Here is a 19000-nt window from a genome sequence, read left to right as displayed (position 1 = left end):
TCAATTGATAAAATGTGGTTGATAACATGGTCAGCTCATACAGTGTTCACTCAGAAAATCATAATGTTGAAACTTGCAAATTAAGAGTTTTGAGCTTGTAGGTCGAGTTTAAGAGTCCGATAGACTCAACAGTTTTTATGTAAAAATTTATTTTCAACAGGTATTTGTAATAGCCTTTGGACCTTAGCATGGTTGACACGTTGCATGTTCTCAAAGCGGTAAATTGGGCCAATATCATTAGAAACTCTACTGATATGTACATATCAACCAGTAGTTGATGAAAACTAAAAAAGATGTACATCTACTCTCAATAAGGCACCACTTCCCTGGTAGCCGTTATCTACCCGATGCACTTAATATACACAGCCGGTAGGGAATAGCATAGTTTCTCTCGCATGCGCCACAACGTGCTTTGCTAATGTGATGGCATTGTTATTCTACTAGCTAGAAATGTGCAGATATGCCTGGTAAATCATGTGTGTTAAACATACGCATGTACGCGTAAGCCTACATGCGCACTGAAATATATATATATATAAACCGAGTTGCCTTCAATCCGGAGCTTTGAAATATTTTCAAGACACACTTCATGCCTCTTAGAGTCGAAAAGAAAGATCTGTCTGGATTGACTGTATTAATTACAGGTGCTAACGTTGGTGAGTACATTTTGAAAGAGAGATCGGTATCAATATGCAATGATCCATTGCTAACTAATTTGATGAATAGGCATCGGCTTGGAAACCACAAGAATGCTATCGGAAATGGGCGCTCAAGTTACTATTGCTTGTCGAAATGCAAAAAAAGCCGAAGCCGCTGCTGAAGACATCGAGAAGACAACAGGAAATAGACCTGATACAGCATTACTCGATCTATCCATACTCGAATCGACTGCTGATTTTGTCAAGGGATATATGGCAAAGCACCAGCGCCTGGATATTTTAATCAACAATGCAGGTGTGGTTTCTACGGAAAAGGCACAAGATGGATTGACGCAAGATGGGTTTGAAATAGAGTAAGTCAGAATATTGTTGGGATCATCAATAGCAGCGTTATCATTTTTATTCACCCATACGATTATTTTCGTCAGCTTTCAAGTCAACCATCTTTCTCATTTCTTTATGACCGTTCGCCTATTGCCACTGATAAAATATGCTTCTCAACACAAGGTCAATGATTTTATACCGCGAGTCGTTGTTCTTGGCTCTAACGCAGCGAAGGTTGGAAAAATCGATTATGATTACCTGCAAAATGGAGATAAGCTGCCCTTCTTTTTCGACCGATATGCAAACTCTAAACTGATGAACGCCATGTTTACCAAAAAGCTTGCCGAAAAAGTTAAAGACGATGGCATTGTCGCTCATTTTGTACATCCTGGGCTTGTGGCTTCAGGTAAGCTTGCACCAATGCGTACGCCTTTCCATGTTCCAAAAATCTTTAACATGGGTTTTCCAATTAGACATATTTGAAAAAACAGACTATAAATTGCCAAAGTTTGTACTTTTTCTAGTTCGTTTATTAGTCAAGGCAACTGCTCGCAGCAATGTTCAAGGTGCAATGACCAGCGTACATGTAGCAATTTCAGACGAAGCCACAAAGTCAAGTGGGAAATATTGGGACTCTTGCAAGATAGCTGAGTACCCAAACAAATTGATGACCGACGAGATTAGTTTGAACGACCTTTGGAGTAAATCTGTACAATATATGAAAGAGAAAGGTTTTGAGGTTGAAGAATAGTAATAACCATCGCACCGTCTAATATCGATGGAAACCCAATCATTGACCAAAACCTTAAAGCATTAATCAACTACATAGCCCATTCTCTATATCAGTAATATATATATGTTCTGGAAGTAAAATCACCTCCGTTAAATCACTTTTGTAAGAGCTGGCACGGCGAAAATGGAATTGTGGGGGCAAGTACGATGACAGTTTCTAAATTCCTTAATCATGCTGTCTACGTGAACTTGATTGTTGAGTGATATGGGCATTTATAATGGAAACAACTACAAATATTTTGCAGAAAAGATGATAGACACTGGCGCTTCACAGTAAAAAATGAGCCAGCGAAATGATGGTTCAGTCTTTCAGGCAAACCAAAAATGTGGCTAGAGCTTTCCGAGCCACTCACGCCATCACCAGTTACAGACACAAGTAATGAAAAACGGGTAAAGCGCATTTCAGTTACACATTATTGCCACACATTATTTGCGATGTAATACTGCAAACCACAGAGAGTCATGCTTTACTTGTACCTCTATGCTCATGTTCGAAAGCCCGATTTCGTACCTTAAGGCTCGGTTTAAAAGTCCGATAGACAAACTCTGATTCATCCAGCAGACAAAGCCTTCGCACGTTTAGCATGATTGACGCCTTGAATTGTTCTAAAAGGGAAAATTGGGTAATATCAGACGAAATTCTACTATTATGTACATTATTAACGCAACAGCTGCCGCAAAATATAGAAAAGATATGCCTCGACTTTTGTTCCAAAACCCAGCCTAAATTAGCCAATATATATAACGTCAGGATATAGAACGGTCTTTCTCTCGCATTCAATGCAACAGGCATTGCAGATGCGTTTGACATTTCCAAGCAAAGGGAGAAAAACCCGAGGTCCCCCAACAATCACGTGTGTCAGGCCCATATTGCAAATAAAATTTATCGATTCTGTACCACAATCAGTTTTTCTTCTTGCAAACCTCAACATAACCGACTATGCCTCTCAGTGTTGAAAAGAAAGATTTGTCGGGCTTGACAGTATTGATCACTGGCGCTAACGTTGGTATGTAAAATCTGTCAATTGGCACCCTATCCCTGCTTTGATCCTGACTGGTTGACCTATTTGATGGATAGGTATCGGTTTGGAAACCGCGCGAATGCTATGTGAAATGGGTGCTCAAGTCACCATTGCTTGTCGAAATGCCCAAAAAGCCCAGGCTGCTGCTGACGACATTGAGAAGACAACAGGAAATAGACCTGAGATAGTATCAGTTGATTTAAGTAAACTTGAATCTGCTGCGGCTCTTGCAAACGAATACACAGCAAAGCACCAGCGTCTGGACATTTTAATCAACAATGCAGGCGTAGCTACGACAGAAAAAGGACAAGACGGATTGACGCAAGATGGATTTGAGATAGAGTAAGTCAAAGTTTTGGGAATTTACAAGTGACTCCTAAGCCATTGATGTTCCACTTACATGTTGAATTTCAACAGCTTTCAAGTCAATCATCTTGCTCACTTTCTCTTGACCATTCGCTTATTACCACTGATAAAACACGCTGCTCAAAATAAGATCAACGGTTTCACACCGCGTGTGGTTGTCATCGGCTCTGAAGGAGCGAGAGTTGGAAAGGTCGACTATGCATATCTTCAAGACTCAGATAAATTGCCTTTCTTTTTCAACCGATATGCAAACTCGAAGTTGATGAATGCCATGTTCGCCAAAAAGCTTGCCGAGAAAGTCAAAGAAGATGGCATTGTCGCTCACGTTTTGCATCCAGGATTTGTAGCTTCAGGTATAATAGCACCAAACATAAGCCATCTGATGTCTCAAAGATTCTAACGAACGTTTGCGGTTAGACATTTATTCAAAACCAGAGTATAAGACGCCAAAGTTTCTTCAAGCTATCATTGGGTTTGTGATTAAGGCAACTGCCCGCAACAATGTTCAGGGTGCAATGACCAGCGTACATGTAGCCATCTCGGACGAAGCTGCAAATACAACTGGCAAATATTGGGATTCATGCAAGATCACTCAGTTCCCTAACAAACTGGTAGCGGACGATGACTGCGTGAACGAACTTTGGAGTAAATCTGAACAATACTTGAAGGAAAAAGGCTTTGACGTAACAGAATAGTAGCAATGCCCATCGCTATGTATGGTGTCGAAATCAATGGCATCATTTGGCAAAAGTTTGCTGCTTTTGTCGTATCTACCTAAACTAATTTCTGTGTTAGTAATATATTAATGAATGAAAAGCATGTATGGTATAAAGATATTCGATTGAATCTATTAGTTGGAACGACTCAATTTTGTTATCGCGAGGACGCTTGAGACAGTTGAATCTGAGCTTCCGATGATGCGTACTGAACAAGCTTCTCGGCTATAGCAAAGAAATTAAAATTCGACGTCGTCGTCACGGAGCAGCAATTAACCTCCTATTGGGGGCTTAACATTTATGTTAGCTTGGCTTGACGTTCATTTCAGAATTCCACCTATGTTAAACCCTCTATTATTTGGTAGACGACACAACGTAATTCTGCGAGATAATGAAGATGAGAGGTACACCGCGCTAGTATATGGCTAGTGGCGAATCTGGTAAAACTCTTGAAGTGCTTTATACTATCCGTTATCAGGATGACTCTTGAATCAATGTGTTGTGTGTCATATCCATACATGACATATAACAACTGTGAAGCTATAAGAGTGGATAGACATTGACGCCTCACAGCAGCAAATCAGTTGCCGGCACGTTGCGTTATCTAAATATAGTTGAAATTCTTCTTGTCGTTATCTACCAATACCCTTGTTCAACATGCTGATATCTAAGAAGATGGTGTAAGCCCGTAATAGAGGTACACTCAGCTTTTCAACATGGTGCCACTTGCTGGGGACGTATTGTTAACATGAAATATGTAACGATAAAGAGACGCCAGAAAAGATTACGTGTGTATGCGGAGCTGCAAGCTCTCGCGGATCATATATGTTCCGACATGTCTGTACACAGCCACACTAAAGAGAAGATGTATACTTCTTTCGGGTGACTCAAAAGCAACGCTATTTGTGATCACAGTTAGCCATACAGAACGGGGAAACATTACTCCTGATGAGCCACGTGCGGTATCTTTTATACTTAAGTGAACGCCTACTACCCAATTGAAGAAAGTCATATCTTTAATCTACCTGACCGCGTCCGCACCCGTTGGTTTTTACAAACGTCAAGATACACGCATATGCCTCTCAAAGTTGAAAAGAAGGATCTCACTGGTTTGACAGTACTGATCACTGGTGCTAACGTTGGTATGTTGCATCTGCCAGCCCTATTCCTGCCTGATCGTAAGTTACTGACATATTTGTTTGAAAGGCATTGGTTTGGAAACCGCAAGAATGCTATGCGAAATGGGCGCTCTCGTAACCATTGCTTGTCGAAATGCTCAGAAGGCCGAAGCTGCTGCTGAAGACATCGAGAAGACAACAGGAAATAGACCTGAGGTAGCATCGCTTGAACTGAGTACACTCGAAACTACGGCTACTTTCGTGAACGAATACATAGCAAAGCACCAGCGGCTGGACATTTTAATTAACAATGCAGGTGCCTTTACGACAGAGAAGCCGCAAGATGGATTGACGCAAGATGGCTTTGAAATAGAGTAAGTCATATACTTCGTGGCAGTTATTAAATTTATTCAGCACAAACCATTCACTGATACGTCTGATTTCATTAGCTTTCAAATCAACCATCTTTCTCACTTTCTCTTGACCATTCGCTTATTACCTTTGATTAAATACGCTACTCAAAACAAAATCAATGGCTTCACACCGCGAATCCTCATCGTCGGCTCTAACGCAGCACAGGCCGGAAAGATCGATTACAGCTATCTCCAAAATGCAGACAACATACCTTTTATTTTCAACCGATACGCAAATTCGAAATTGATGAACGCTATGTTTGCTAAAAAGCTTGGTGACAACTTAAAAGATGATGGCATCGTTGCTCATGTTATACACCCTGGATTTGTGGCGTCAGGTAATAATATCAAGCATAAGGCTTTCAGTGTCCCAAAGATATTAACAAATGTTTGTTTATAGATATTTACGCAAAGCCGGATTATAAGCTTCCAAAGTTTCTAATTAGTGGAATGGGTTTTCTTGTCAAGGCAACTGCACGCAGTAACGTTCAAGGTGCAATGACTAGTGTGCATGTAGCGATTTCGGACGATGCTGCAAAGTCAAGTGGCAAATACTGGGATTCTTGCAAGATAGCCGCTTACCCAAACAAATCAATCAATGACGATAGCATTGTGAACGAACTTTGGAATAAATCTGAGCAATACTTGCAGGAGAAAGGCTTTGATGTTTAATACCAGCAATTCTGTCACATATGCTATCACTCAGTGTCCAACTAAAACGGTATCAATTAGCAATACGTTAGGCTTTTATGATATGTACTCAAATCTTACTTTGTACCTTATAAATGATATAATTATTATGCGAAAAAGATTTATAACTCTATGATGATGCGCCGAATGAGTATTCTCGAAGCAATGAATACATGACTTCGATGAGGTTTCTAGAATCAACTTGGCACGGCGCCGCAGTGTCTAATTTACCTCATGATCGGATCCTAGGCAGCTCGGTAGCGTAATGCAATAATTATTGCTCACCATGTATGATCCAATCCAGTTTTGTAGACTTTTGGTATGTCTAGCGGCCCTTTGTGATGCCACTGTACCTGCTTTGCATCGATAGGGAAAGACAAAATGTCTTGAATGGCCATAATTTTCAAAGTGCGACAAAGAAAATCGCACAGTGACTGACAGGAAATTTCGGTCACCAGAATTCTCATTGCTTGAAATTGAACTTCACCATGGCAGGAATCAAGCGAAAACCTGACCATGAAATTCCTATCGTGGACGAAAACGACTTGCTCAAACTGACGTGTCTTGGAGCTGGCAATGAGGTCGGCCGATCGTCGCTACTGCTTGAATACAAAGGAAAATCAATTCTGGTAAGAACTTGTTATACACAGTAATGCCTGAATTCAATTCTGAGCACGCCGATCAGACCTGCTTCAACCTCTGAAATGCTCAAAAGCGCTATACTTGCTCGCTGAAAACTAATGATATCATGATCCTGTAGCTTGATGCTGGAATTCACCCAGCTTACACGGGGTTGGCTTCATTACCATTCTTTGACGAAATCGATCCGGGTAGTGTTGATGTTCTCCTCGTCAGCCAGTAAGTTACCACTTGCAGTCACGGTCAGAGGATCTGTACCGTTTTTCTAATGCGATATTCCTCTAGTTTTCATTTGGACCATGCTGGCTCCGTGCCATACTTTATGGAGAGGGTAGGCTACTCGACAGTTTTGAATATCGTACACAGTTTTGAAAGCGAGGTGTTGACCAGAGTCCATTTAGACATCGTTTAAGGGAAGAGTATTTATGACGCATCCAACCAAAGCCATTTACAAGTGGATGTTAAGTGATTACATTCGCGTCAGCAACATCGGCGCAGAAGACCAAATTTACAACGAAGATGACCTCACCAACTCGTTCCATCGAATTGAAGCAGTTGATTACCACCAACAGGTCGAAGTCGAAGGCATTAAGTTCACTTCTTACAATGCTGGCCACGTCCTTGGCGCAGCTATGTTCTTGATTGAAATTGCTGGTGTCAAAGTACTCTATACAGGCGATTACTCACGAGAAGAAGATCGGCATTTGATGGCGGCAGAAAAGCCGGAAGGTGTCCAAATCGACGTTCTGGTCACTGAGAGTACATATGGTGTTCAAAGTCACGAACCGCGCCTTGCAAAGGAACTTCGATTCACCTGTAAGCATCTATCCCTCCGAATGACTCTTACTTTACAGTATTCACTAATTGTTATTATCCTTAGCACTTATAAGAGATATTGTCACTAGGGGTGGAAGGTGTCTGATGCCTGTCTTTGCACTAGGCCGTGCACAAGAGCTGCTTTTGATTTTAGACGAATATTGGGAAGCACATCCTGAACTTGACAGTATACCCATCTATTATGCTTCCAGTCTGGCCAAAAAGTGCATGGCTGTCTACCAGACCTATATCAACATGATGAACGCCAGAATACGAAAACAATTTGCAATTTCCAACCCATTTATTTTCAAACACATTAGCAACCTCAAAAACGTTGAGCAATTCGAAGATTCTGGACCATGTGTCATGATGGCCAGTCCAGGAATGCTACAGGTATTTAGCAACTTGCATAATCTGCTGATCGATACATGGACATGCATTGACTCTAAATATATTTGTAGAATGGATTATCTCGAGAGCTTTTTGAGCGGTGGGCACCAGACAAGCGAAACGGTTTGGTTATAGCAGGATACTGCGTTGAGGGAACGCCAGCACGAGTATGTTGAATTTCAAAAGTTACAAGCTTGAAAGGATAAGATATTTACCCAATTCAATTCTTACAGCTGGCCATGAATAATCCACCTGAAATTCAAGCTATGGATGGGCGAATGATACCGCTTAGAATGTCGGTTGACTATATATCATTTTCTGCACATGTTGACTTCACCCAAAACAGTCAGTTCATCGCTGAAGTCAATGCGCCACATGTTGTTCTCGTGCATGGAGAAGCCAATGCTATGTTGCGTCTGAAGGTGGCATTGCAGCAGAAGTTTGCCGACTCCGAAGAAAATACAAAAGTATACACACCACGAAATTGCGAAACGCTCAGCCTCCACTTTAGAGGAGAAAAGATGGCCAAGGTAAGCGAGTGTCTTGATTTGTGTCAAATAGATGTAAAATCTCATCATTCTGGTTCCAGACCATTGGTAGTCTGGCAGCAAAGTATCCGACCGAAAATCAGGCAATTAGTGGTATTTTGGTGGCCAAAGACTTTCAACTCAACGTCATGTCGCCGGACGACTTGAATGAATATGGAGGAGGTCTTTTGACGACCGTACTGACTCAGCGACAAAGTGTACCTTTCCGAGCTACGTTCAGCCTTTTGCAGTGGCATTTGGAAATGATGTTTGGGGATATTCACGAGTCTGAATTGACCAAGGGTGGTGACTCAACCGAACAAATTGGAACTGTGATTCGCATATTAGACACCGTTGATATCAAGAAACTGAACGACAAACCAAATCAGATCACGCTGGAATGGGTTGGAAATGCTATGAACGATATGGTTGCTGACTCCGTTCTTGCCGTTATCCTTGGCATTGACAGTTCACCGGCTAGTGTTAAAGGTACGTAAATCACTGCTGGTGATCAGATGTGTGCATCATGCTCTTCGCCTTAACACCACTAACGACTTGTTTTACAGTTACCCATAGCCCGCACAGCCATTCTCACGGTCATGCCAAGATTACCGAGTTAGAAGGGGAAGACGAAGACATGGGCCAGACACATGATGAACTGGATGATCACCATGAGCAAGAATTCGCAAGTGTGACAACGTTCCTGAAGAAGCATTTCGGGGACATTGATGTGGATGAAAAAGAAAAGAAAGTGATGATCAAGATGGACGGTATGGAGGCGTCAGTGGATTGCTTGAGCTACGTGAGTACATTATTTCATATATTCTTATGCATACAATATGGTAATTGGCGCCTGACCACACTTCTATCCGCCGCCTTCGCAGAGCGTCAAAAGTGATCATGAGCTTTTGCAGAATCGAGTGTCCAATGTATTGCAAAAAGTACGCAGAACCATTAATCCAATTAGCACTGTTTGCGGTGTAGCAGGATAGAGTTCATATAGGATGGTCAACTAGAAACAAAGAACATAATGAAAACGTGTTTAGTCAATTATAATACAAACAATTCTACAAAAACATTGAAGAAGCAGGCAGTGTGATTGAACCTGTGAACGAACCACTTTGGTCTTTTTGAGATGCATCAGGTGACTTGCAAAAATAACTTTTTTCAGGCACACCAAAAACATAAAAGCTTAAAAGTAAAGGAAAGCCGCGCTCGAAGCGACTTCTTATTCTTACCATTTGAATTCTTCATGGCACATTCCGGTGCTTCACCTTCAAAGAAGGCAACTCATGCAAAGCATGCTGATGAACGAGCTCCCCTGTTAGGGATCGAGACTCATCCCAGCCAAGCGGAAATCCCTCGAATCCCGACATTTATGCAAGACAGCATCCCGAACCGACGAAGTATTTTAGGCATATTTTGGTCGCTGACCGTCAGTATGGCCATCGAACTCATCATTCCCATTGCTCTATACTACGCTGTGCGTCCCTTTACAACGGCTCTAGTGGCGCTCGTCATAAGTGGTTTCCCACCTGCGGTTGTTGTGGTGTTCCATTGGTTGCGGGACGGCATCATTGATATGCAAGCCATTATGATGGTCATGGTCGTCGTTCTATCGTCCCTGCTTGCAATGGTTCAATCGGATCCCAGACTGTTCCTCCTACGAGAATCTGCTATCACTCTTGGTATGGGCTCACTGTTCCTTATCACGCTCATTCCATTCACTTTCCGAGGGAAATACCTTTACCCCTTTTTGTACTATACCGCCAGACAATTCGTGATTGCTACTGTTTCCGACCCACACAAAGTGAAAGATGACTGGAAATGGATTTACGATAACCGCCCTCGTTTCCGCTTGACTTTCCGTGTCATTACTGGCGCTGCTGGCATCGGCCTTGTCAGTGAATTTGTTGTTCGAGTCACACTTCTCATGTACATGGATGTTGACGACGTTATATACTACTCCAACATCTATCTTATCGTTCTCATGTCGTTTTTGGGTACATTTATCCTTGGTTTTGTTCTGTACATGCGACATCGATCCAACCGCGAACGTCTATTAAAACGCGATGAAGACGCACGACGTGTCATTGAGCAAATCAATGCTCTGGTTCAACATGAATCTTCAGCCCACGAAGCTCTCCTCAAATAATGCGAGCCATTCTCTTGCACAAGACTTGAACTGCCATCAGCATAATACCCCCCCCCCCTTTCTTTGCCATCGAGGCTCCATAATTGTATTAATATCTAACTTATCAACTTTCGTAGTATACATACCCTGGAACAAAAAAGTACAATCTGCCGTCCAATGCCATGGAAGCCATATGGCAAAAATAAAATAAAAAACAAATTATTGCGTTTTGCCAGTGTTTTAATTACAGGCTACCTGATTCTGTAAAATCTCTTTGGAGGCACTCTTGCTGCTTCAATTGATTGTATACAATTTAAAAATTTATGGTATGAAAGGTAACGGTGCTAGTTCAAACAAGGAAGAGCAGTAACCTTGGTGTAAATGTGCAAGGGACATGACTATTACAGTGGATGGAGGTGATGGTTAGTTTTCTAACTCTAGTAAGGATACAATACTGAAATCTATATTTTGACTGTCTGTATATAATGTTTAACGCCTACACGAGCGCTGGCAGAGTCAAATCGCTTCTCTCGCACAACAATGGCAGCGTGGGCGTTCATGGAGTCTATGACGAGGACGACCTTCTTCCAGGACAATTTGTTCATATCTCTTACGATGTTCTTTTGCGAGGGGAGTAGGTCTAAGGGCTTGTAGGTTTCAACAAGCTTTTTTCCAGGTGGTACGTTGAATGCGCTAGATTGGGTAGCTACTATCAAGGGCTCGTGTTAGTTATGTTTCGTCTAATGTTCATCGAATGGTCTTCGCACTTACTGTCAATGACCACATCTTCGTTGCTGTCAGAGTCTTCGTTTGGTCGAAGATTCTCTTCACCAGGAAAGTTGACACCGTCCAAAGCAGGAACAAGGACAGTTTCATCTAAAAATTTATCGACAGTATTGTGTTCACCATTCTGTTGGCTATCAGAGCTGTCACTGATGGAACCCAAGGAGATAGTTGGTGAGACCTTGATGTCTTCGCCTTGTTTATCTGTATTCAAAGTATTAGGGCTTTCCTGAATCTGTGAGGCAGCCTTGCGTAGGATACCAGCTACTCGAATGCGGGAGCTAGTGCCTTGTGTAAGAACGACGGACAGTGCGATGGTGATCCATAATGGTAATAGGACAGGTAGTAGTAAAAATAGGACATATTTCAAGATCGTCCAGGATGTAAATGGTTTTTTTGGAGGTACATATTTAACGTTGGGATCTCGTAAATCAAAGGATTTGACGACTGTATTGAAGTTTTCGTCAAAGTCGCTAGTGAAAAAAAAAAAAAGGGTCAATGTTCACCTTTCAGGTACAGATTAAAAATCAGAGTAACTTCCACTTACATGTCCAAAGCCGGTATGCTTGAAAAATAGTTTGTATGCTCGAATGCAGCTGTCCAATAAGGAACACTACGGTCGTTCACACCGTTGGCATAAATAAACCGATGTTGGAAACGGGCCATGTGCTTCATAAATTCGTGATCTACAGGAAAATTCACTGTTGTTAATGTGACGCACATAATCACATTATTGCTCGATTTATGCATACCTGGGCTAGCCATGATTTCTAATAATGGTCGACCATCTCTATAACTATCGGCGAGAGACATTTGCTCTCCACTGCGGGAGAGAAGGCGTTTACTCAACCAGTTGAAGATCCGCACTATTGTATTGCGCGGTGGTTGTTGGACTCCAACATGCGGTGTTGCAAAGGTTGTAAAATTCTAAAGATAGCCAATCAGCAAGCTATATAGATAAAGTGCCAAAGCTTGCGGACAACATCTGACTTACAATCGGCTCGTGCTTATCGAAGAATCCTGATTCACCTAGGACACCAATGGCGTATCGAGAGATCAAACCACCAAGAGAATATCCAAAGAAAGAGCATTTATCGACTACCTTTCCCTCCTTTTCTAATGCCTCTACTTCCTTGCGAACCTGTCAAATGCGTTGTGTCAGAATAGCTTAAATTTTGCAGGTGATTATCTAGAAAGTTTTCGCCAAGTCAAATAAAATTGTCTGCTCATTTACCTTTTCCACCAAGCGATTACCACAAAGGTCGACTCCATCGTAGGTCAACTTTGCTTCATTTACTGCCACATTAAGCTAAAATGCAGGTCGACATGGTGAGCCAAGACATGTTATGAAAGTTGCACAAATAAAGCTATAATAACTTACGGTATGGATTTTATCTTTATACGCTTCGTTCAATTGCTTTGTGATATACTGCAAATGATTCTTGTTTCCCCAAAGGCCGTGGTGCAACACGAATAAGTGAACTTTCTGCCCGGAAATCGTCATGGTTGAGAATGGACAGTTGGCTGGTGGAGACTTATCGAAACGGTGTTATAAAGGGACGATCAAAAAAATTCCACAGTGCGACTTGTCTGCGTAAGCTCTCTATAAATGGATGTGCGGGCCGAAATATTGCCGAGCCCTTGTGCTTCCGGATACCATATCCCTCCACAGTCACGAATTTAAGAAACTTCGTAAAGACGTCTTGCGTGGCCTTTGCTTCGGCGCACTGGCCGGTAATCAATATTGTTTTAAGACTTCGATGTTTTGACCGATGATATAAAATAACGACACTTTACACTATTTTCACATATTATAATCACGATCTCATTGTTTCTTGCATCGAGCTGTAAGGGTACAGCGACAAACAAATCCTCAAGCATCCCTGCGCCGCTCGCAGCTACCATTAAACAGCATTGAAAATTGTATATTTAAGTGCGAAATGAATGACACCTCCTGATGGATATACTGGCAAAGGCGAATGATCAAATGATATCATTATCTGGGGGTATAAGCAGAATGGTGCAGTATGGCATGTGTATCATAGGGACAGCCAATGATGATAACAATATGAATGGCGGTCAAGATCCTACATAATCAGATTGGCGAATCATTCGTTAATGTAACTTTAATCTGTGGTGGGAAAGTCAACTGGTGGGTGGAGTTGTAACCTGATGTGGAGAAAACCTGAAGCGGCAAAATACACGATCTCGAATCTCTTGTTTCTTACTTACTTACTCCACCATGGGCAAAATCGTCAATCACAACTATACCCAGAGATCTGAACCTGCCGGAGGATTCAAGACTCTAGAAGAGTTCTATCCCTTTTACCTTGGTGAACACTGCAACCAGATAAACAGAAGGTTGCATATTACAGGTACATAATTCGTCTGACTAAGGGCATATCCACATGATCTTATATTAAAATGATACAAACGAACAGGAACCACTATATCACAGATCATAATTGCATATGCTGTCATTAGACAGAAATGGAAGTGGATTCTTGCTGCAGTCGTTCAAGGCTATGTATGGGCATGGGTGGGCCATTTCATTTTCGAAAAGAAGTGAGTGATAGGTTACAATATGATGGAACCCAGCAAATTAGTCTAAACTTTCTCTATATTCACAGCAAGCCTGCCACTTTTCGTTATCCCATCTGGTCGTTTATCTGCGACTTCAAGTTGTGGAAAGAAGTCATCAGTGGCCAAAGAGCTTTCTGATTAAGAGAATATTTAAGTAGTTTTGGTGCTATTACGTCTGGTGCGTGCTAGATACCTTTGTTTGTGTATGAATAAATGCGGAGCTGTATACTACTGTAATTGGGTTTGAGATTGTTGTTCCGGGGATGCCTTTAAGGTGTGTGCAAATCCATGAAGCCCGACTATCTCATGTCTGTATTGCGAATGGATCAACTCCCCAGCCAGCCTGATTTGACTGGTTATGATGCAGTGACCTAATTTGCAATCTCTCCTCCACTTCATCCGCATCAATTTCGTAATTTCTTAATAGATCGGCTACGTCCTTTAAGTCGACCGGTTTCCGCATGGTGATATTCGGTATGACTGGTGCTGATTGAAATACCTATGAATACCCGTTAGTGTGGAAAGTCATGAGGGTTGCGGTGATATGGCGAGATTTGTACCTCTCGAGCTTCTTTATAGAAGAAGTTTTCTGTTGGACAATACTGCTTGGGTAAATGTGGTAGCATCGCCTCTATAGAGCCATATTGTTGCATATACTGTAGAGCACGGACAGCACCGATCCCTTTGATAGTCGAGTTAAAGTCTGTGCCACACAGTATACAAAAGTCGACAAAGGATTTTTTCGACAGTCTTAGTTCACGCCTGGCAATAATTGGATCGATTCGAAGAATAGGGCGATTAGGGGCAAAAAAGTGACGAAGAATAGGCGAATCGCCGAAAACAAGAGCATCCAAATCTTTTACGGATTTATGCAGGTTAATAAAATGATTAAAAACCCATCGCTAACTTTCCAGACACCTACCTTCAGTTATAGTTGCTGAAGTTATCCGTGATGCACAAAGGTTTGCACACATTGCCTCCGCTTCATGGTCATCACACACCAGACAGGTGTAGCCGAGGGCATTCAAGAAATCCATACATTCATCCTTCATTTTTTGAGTTATCACAACGGACCGCTTCTCTAGAAAACAAATTGCAAATAAACACTTGGACCTTTCGCAATTTCCCCAAATACGCTTCTAAAAACGGCCTTACCAAGAGACACCAGCTGGTTGTGGTTTTCCGCGCTCAGGTCACTCAAAGAGGCCTTTATCTTGATTAGTTTCTCTTCAATCAAGGCGTCCATAATAGCTTGCTCACGGTCAGATAGCTGACGCACCGTCCTGGTGTATTTTTCATGGTCTGATGAAAGCGATAGAGAATCACGTAACTCGTTTGCAATTTGCAAAAGTTTTTCCTGCAACTGCTTGCCACCAAGATACTTGTCTGTGCTGGCGGAGTCATGTTGAATATCCAAGACAATGGCTGTTGCTTCTTCTCCTGACATGCTGAGGCCTTTTTCCTGCATAGTTTCTATAGCTTTTCGCACGTCGGGTAAACTTGGGTCTCGTGTTAGCGAACGAATAACGGACAGCCAGTCCGCTAGCCTGCGCTGACGATCCTGTTCAAATGCCAAAGAATACTGAACTTTAGACTTGACTTTGGCGCGCCTTTGTTGCTCCAGATACTTCTGTTTTAGTCTGGTCGAGCCGTCAAAAACGAATATTGGAGTTATGTTGTGGTGAGTGCAGAATCGAGCAAGGGCAAAGAACCCGCTAATATGCGGATACGCGTATGGTTCAGCGGCATGCACGAACTTGTTGAGATGACAGCTAGCGTCGACGGCAAGGGATGAGGATCTTAGATCGTTTGCTGTAATGGACGACAAGGAGCGCGGGGCATATCGCTTCAGGAGTGGTGTCAGACCACGTACTCCCATAAACCGGTGGTTGCCTAGAAATCGCAGCTGGCAAGTGCGCAAAAATTTACAGTAAATGGCTGGTCCAGCCACGTGAGGGATGCGTGGAAATCATCACACTGACCATCATCGCCCTAGAGAAGCCGTGCCAGAAGCCTCTTATCTGGAATCATATTATGTATCGATCTGCTCCTTGCTACATTCATTGCTTACATCTTCTTATTTTGCACTTTTTCTATGTACTACTATCCATTAGTGTCTGTCTTTAACGTTGGGTAAACTCATAATTCAGTACTTCACTTTACATATAACGAAGTAGCTTCATGACAGCCTTATCTATTAATGAATGGTATTAACGAGCCATCCATCAGTCTTTGATATTAGAAGTCAAAATTTAGGTGAAAACCAAATTTTTAGTTATAACGTTTGCAATATGTGTTCGTTGCTGCACTTTTAGCGTTAGCAAGACATAGCCGAGCGATGTAATCTCTCAGTAAGTTAGACGTTGAAGTAACTGACGGAAGAATACCGTCAAACGTCTGCAAAGTAATGACTCAGTCATACCGCGGAAAGGATTGGTATTTTGTTCATAAAGTAATCGAACTCGAGTAGAACTGAAGTAATGTGCCTGGTACCTATAGAAGTAGCTTTCATTTGACTAAGCGCACAAGTAATTCGTTTCTCGCCAGCCAAAGGAATGCAGCAGTTATGATTGGACTGTCGAAAAGTATTGTAAGTATCCTTATTGGATTCAGCTCCCTGCCTTGCCCAATTAAACTGTGGACTTGTGACGGAATTTGAATGACACATCTGACCCAAAACCTACCGAGTGTGTTCATTTGCTTACCGTGACATTACGGCCACTGACCTGTTTGGCTTTCGCAACCATGGCAAACAAAGCATACGACCAGACGCTCAACCGCGCAGAATCTGATGTTCGCGGCTGGCTTGATGGCCTTGAAGATCTGCAGAGCAACAACCATCCGTACACAGCAGCGATGTCACAGAACATAGCAGGCAATGGTACCGCTCAATCGGATAGAAACGGAGAAAAGTAAGTATAGAGTGTGAATATATAACGAAAATGGTGGTTTCCGACATGGCATTAGAACAATCAACCGGTGCAACGTAGTGAGCATCACTCAGGAACGACGACTCGATAGTTTATGCAAACCTAACGTTGCATCGCCAATAACACCGAAGTGGCAAAGTGTCCAACAAAAACGCTTAATTTAACCGATGTCTTTCCGCTTGCAGGTTTATACGTAGACCACAATCCGCTGCATCTATAAGCTCGCAAGACAGCATAAACCTCGATGACATTATCAGATCAAACGATACGATAGATATTCAAGAGACTGGATTAATGCCGTACCTAGAAGATCTCGATATAGACGACGCAAATGATGAATTTTGGAAGATGGATGAGGTAGGTTGATTTTCGACCATAGTGTTGTTGTTGAATATGTGCTCTAACATTCCCCTTGGTCAAACTTAGGCGCTGACAAATCTACATATTGCAAAAAACCATCCAATGCAATCTGTAAAGGCAGCCAGTAAAACAACACAGCCCCATCCAAGTTTAAAGATGCTCTCGGATAATATGAACGTTTCCTCAAAGCATATGGAGCCCTTGAGCAGTGATTTGGACGATACGTCATCCGAATCTTCACTCAACAACCAAGCTATTGATGCGTTTGACGTCGATCATTACTGGAGTGAATCTCTAAAGGTAATCATCTATCGTTGCACATCAACAGTTGTATCGTGATAGTTCCTAACCAAGTGTGGGCATAGGATGAGGCTGATCGCAAGCGGAGCGCAGACGGCGGTTTAGGAATTTCTAGGAATAGTAGTAAGTGGATGGCAATCCCTGGGGGTTCATCACTTCCTTTGCAGCCACTAATTTATGTTGGTTGTACAGCCTTTTCAAAATCGAATGACTCCCTTTCGTCGGAAAATACTATCCTGGCAAAAAATGCGCTATACGCAAGCTCTATCAGTAGGAGACAAACTGGTGGCAATATACCCATTGGGGGCCGATCCCCAAGCCAAAGTAGTGAGAACAGCTATACGTCCCAGTCAACCATGCCAGTTTCCAATGCTAGTGGAACAGCGCAAACATCACCAACGTCTTTACGACCATGCCAGTCAAATTCGAGCTCATATAGACCATCCAGTAGATTGAGCGACTATTCAGTACAAAGTTACGGTTCGGCATCCGGTCTACCTCGGCCCAAACCTACTTCCAACGACAAACTTGTTGGAAGCAAGTCGTTTTCAGCACGCTCATCTATCATTGCGGCCAAAAAATCGTCTGGCTTGAAAGAACCCAGCATGTTGCCTAGAATGCCCTCACGGCCAGCGGGTTCGATGAATACGTCGGGCTCATCCAACACTTCGAAGCTTGCAAAGAGAGCGTCTCATATTCCTGCGCCATCCAAAACAAGAACCACCCCTATACCTCAAAAGACCTTATCATCGTACTCTAATGGAAGAGATTCACCCAGTAGAATGTCATCTAAAGTCCCCGCCCCACCGGTACCAAAACTTCCACATGGAACGAGTTCCCTAAGGATGACAAGCAACACTTCAAGGTCATCAAAGGAATCTTCAGATACATATCCTCTTTCCCGTGGTACCTCCCAAGTTGGATCAACAGCCATTGCTCGACCCTTTGCAGCTCCGAAGCAACCTACGAAATCACCTAATAGCCAGTTCTTGAACGATAGTCAGCCTCGAGAGCCTGCATCGATGCTTCCTCGGCGGAGCATGACCCCAAATGCCGCCCGTAGTCCAAGTCGCATTGGCGTAATGCGAAAACCATAATTCTATGTTAATACTCATCATCAAGAATAATGCTTCATGCTACATACCCCCATTTTAGCAAAGTCCCCTGCTATAGCCAAATGTCCCACTGTCGACAATAAATAGTACTCTGCCTTTTCCTTCATAACCAGTCAAAAGGGATAGACCCCCACATATCGCTTCCCAGAGAGCAGTCATAACGTCGTTATTATATGAATTTGAAAGCTCTATGTAGGACAGAAACGTGCCTGTCAAAGTGTAAACCCATAACATAACGATTTTTTAAAATTTCAAAACTAACAAATGTGCGAACAATGCAAACATCAACATGCTAAGTAAAATGTATATGGGAGCTGAATAGT

General features: G+C 42.4%; 9 protein-coding genes across 9 annotated transcripts; 7 read left to right on the top strand and 2 right to left on the bottom strand.

The window, feature by feature from the left end:
- Positions 1-589: 589 nt before the first annotated feature.
- On the top strand, positions 590-1734 carry K450DRAFT_201111 (uncharacterized protein; the record flags this gene model as incomplete). Its single annotated transcript, XM_051584655.1, has 4 exons — positions 590-656; positions 727-1012; positions 1088-1389; positions 1508-1734. The coding sequence occupies 4 exons, from the start codon at positions 590-592 to the stop codon at positions 1732-1734; spliced, it is 882 nt and encodes a 293-aa protein (XP_051442609.1).
- A 964-nt stretch (positions 1735-2698) lies between these two features.
- On the top strand, positions 2699-4037 carry K450DRAFT_251607 (uncharacterized protein). The gene is made up of 4 exons (XM_051590748.1): positions 2699-2782; positions 2854-3139; positions 3215-3516; positions 3581-4037. Exons 1-4 carry the CDS (start codon positions 2716-2718, stop codon positions 3856-3858), a joined length of 933 nt encoding a protein of 310 aa, XP_051442608.1. The 5' UTR covers positions 2699-2715; the 3' UTR covers positions 3859-4037.
- Positions 4038-4765: 728 nt separating this feature from the next.
- Positions 4766-6118, top strand: K450DRAFT_251604 (uncharacterized protein). Its single transcript, XM_051590747.1, has 4 exons — positions 4766-5021; positions 5086-5371; positions 5447-5748; positions 5811-6118. Exons 1-4 carry the CDS (start codon positions 4955-4957, stop codon positions 6080-6082), a joined length of 927 nt encoding a protein of 308 aa, XP_051442607.1. The 5' UTR covers positions 4766-4954; the 3' UTR covers positions 6083-6118.
- A 443-nt stretch (positions 6119-6561) lies between these two features.
- On the top strand, positions 6562-9556 carry K450DRAFT_212694 (uncharacterized protein). Its single transcript, XM_051584810.1, has 10 exons — positions 6562-6729; positions 6861-6958; positions 7025-7070; positions 7141-7555; positions 7620-7948; positions 8017-8112; positions 8179-8475; positions 8535-8961; positions 9039-9274; positions 9357-9556. The coding sequence occupies exons 1-10, from the start codon at positions 6589-6591 to the stop codon at positions 9462-9464; spliced, it is 2193 nt and encodes a 730-aa protein (XP_051442606.1). The 5' UTR covers positions 6562-6588; the 3' UTR covers positions 9465-9556.
- Positions 9557-9681: 125 nt separating this feature from the next.
- On the top strand, positions 9682-10864 carry K450DRAFT_251595 (uncharacterized protein). The gene has a single exon (XM_051590746.1). The coding sequence runs from the start codon at positions 9725-9727 to the stop codon at positions 10625-10627; it is 903 nt and encodes a 300-aa protein (XP_051442605.1). The 5' UTR covers positions 9682-9724; the 3' UTR covers positions 10628-10864.
- A 1-nt stretch (position 10865) lies between these two features.
- On the bottom strand, positions 10866-13092 carry K450DRAFT_251594 (uncharacterized protein). Its single transcript, XM_051590745.1, has 7 exons — positions 12771-13092; positions 12624-12698; positions 12384-12530; positions 12142-12316; positions 11937-12075; positions 11378-11862; positions 10866-11315 (listed from the first exon to the last, which is right to left on the bottom strand). The coding sequence occupies exons 1-7, from the start codon at positions 12891-12893 to the stop codon at positions 11068-11070; spliced, it is 1392 nt and encodes a 463-aa protein (XP_051442604.1). The 5' UTR covers positions 12894-13092; the 3' UTR covers positions 10866-11067.
- A 371-nt stretch (positions 13093-13463) lies between these two features.
- On the top strand, positions 13464-14155 carry K450DRAFT_251590 (uncharacterized protein). The gene is made up of 3 exons (XM_051590744.1): positions 13464-13764; positions 13831-13954; positions 14020-14155. The coding sequence occupies exons 1-3, from the start codon at positions 13632-13634 to the stop codon at positions 14108-14110; spliced, it is 348 nt and encodes a 115-aa protein (XP_051442603.1). The 5' UTR covers positions 13464-13631; the 3' UTR covers positions 14111-14155.
- A 121-nt stretch (positions 14156-14276) lies between these two features.
- Positions 14277-15851, bottom strand: K450DRAFT_273737 (uncharacterized protein; the record flags this gene model as incomplete). The annotated part of the gene is made up of 4 exons (XM_051593094.1): positions 14277-14471; positions 14533-14828; positions 14895-15053; positions 15128-15851. The coding sequence occupies 4 exons, from the start codon at positions 15849-15851 to the stop codon at positions 14277-14279; spliced, it is 1374 nt and encodes a 457-aa protein (XP_051442602.1).
- Positions 15852-16530: 679 nt separating this feature from the next.
- Positions 16531-18805, top strand: K450DRAFT_251583 (uncharacterized protein). The gene is made up of 5 exons (XM_051590743.1): positions 16531-16884; positions 17088-17259; positions 17329-17562; positions 17628-17685; positions 17755-18805. Exons 1-5 carry the CDS (start codon positions 16718-16720, stop codon positions 18657-18659), a joined length of 1536 nt encoding a protein of 511 aa, XP_051442601.1. The 5' UTR covers positions 16531-16717; the 3' UTR covers positions 18660-18805.
- The last annotated feature ends 195 nt before the right edge of the window (positions 18806-19000 follow it).

This window comes from Umbelopsis ramanniana, assembly GCF_025399195.1.
Source record: "Umbelopsis ramanniana AG unplaced genomic scaffold K450scaffold_48, whole genome shotgun sequence".
In the NCBI taxonomy this organism is placed as follows: Eukaryota; Fungi; Mucoromycota; class Umbelopsidomycetes; order Umbelopsidales; family Umbelopsidaceae; genus Umbelopsis; species Umbelopsis ramanniana.
This window is presented reverse-complemented; position numbering and strand designations above follow the sequence as displayed.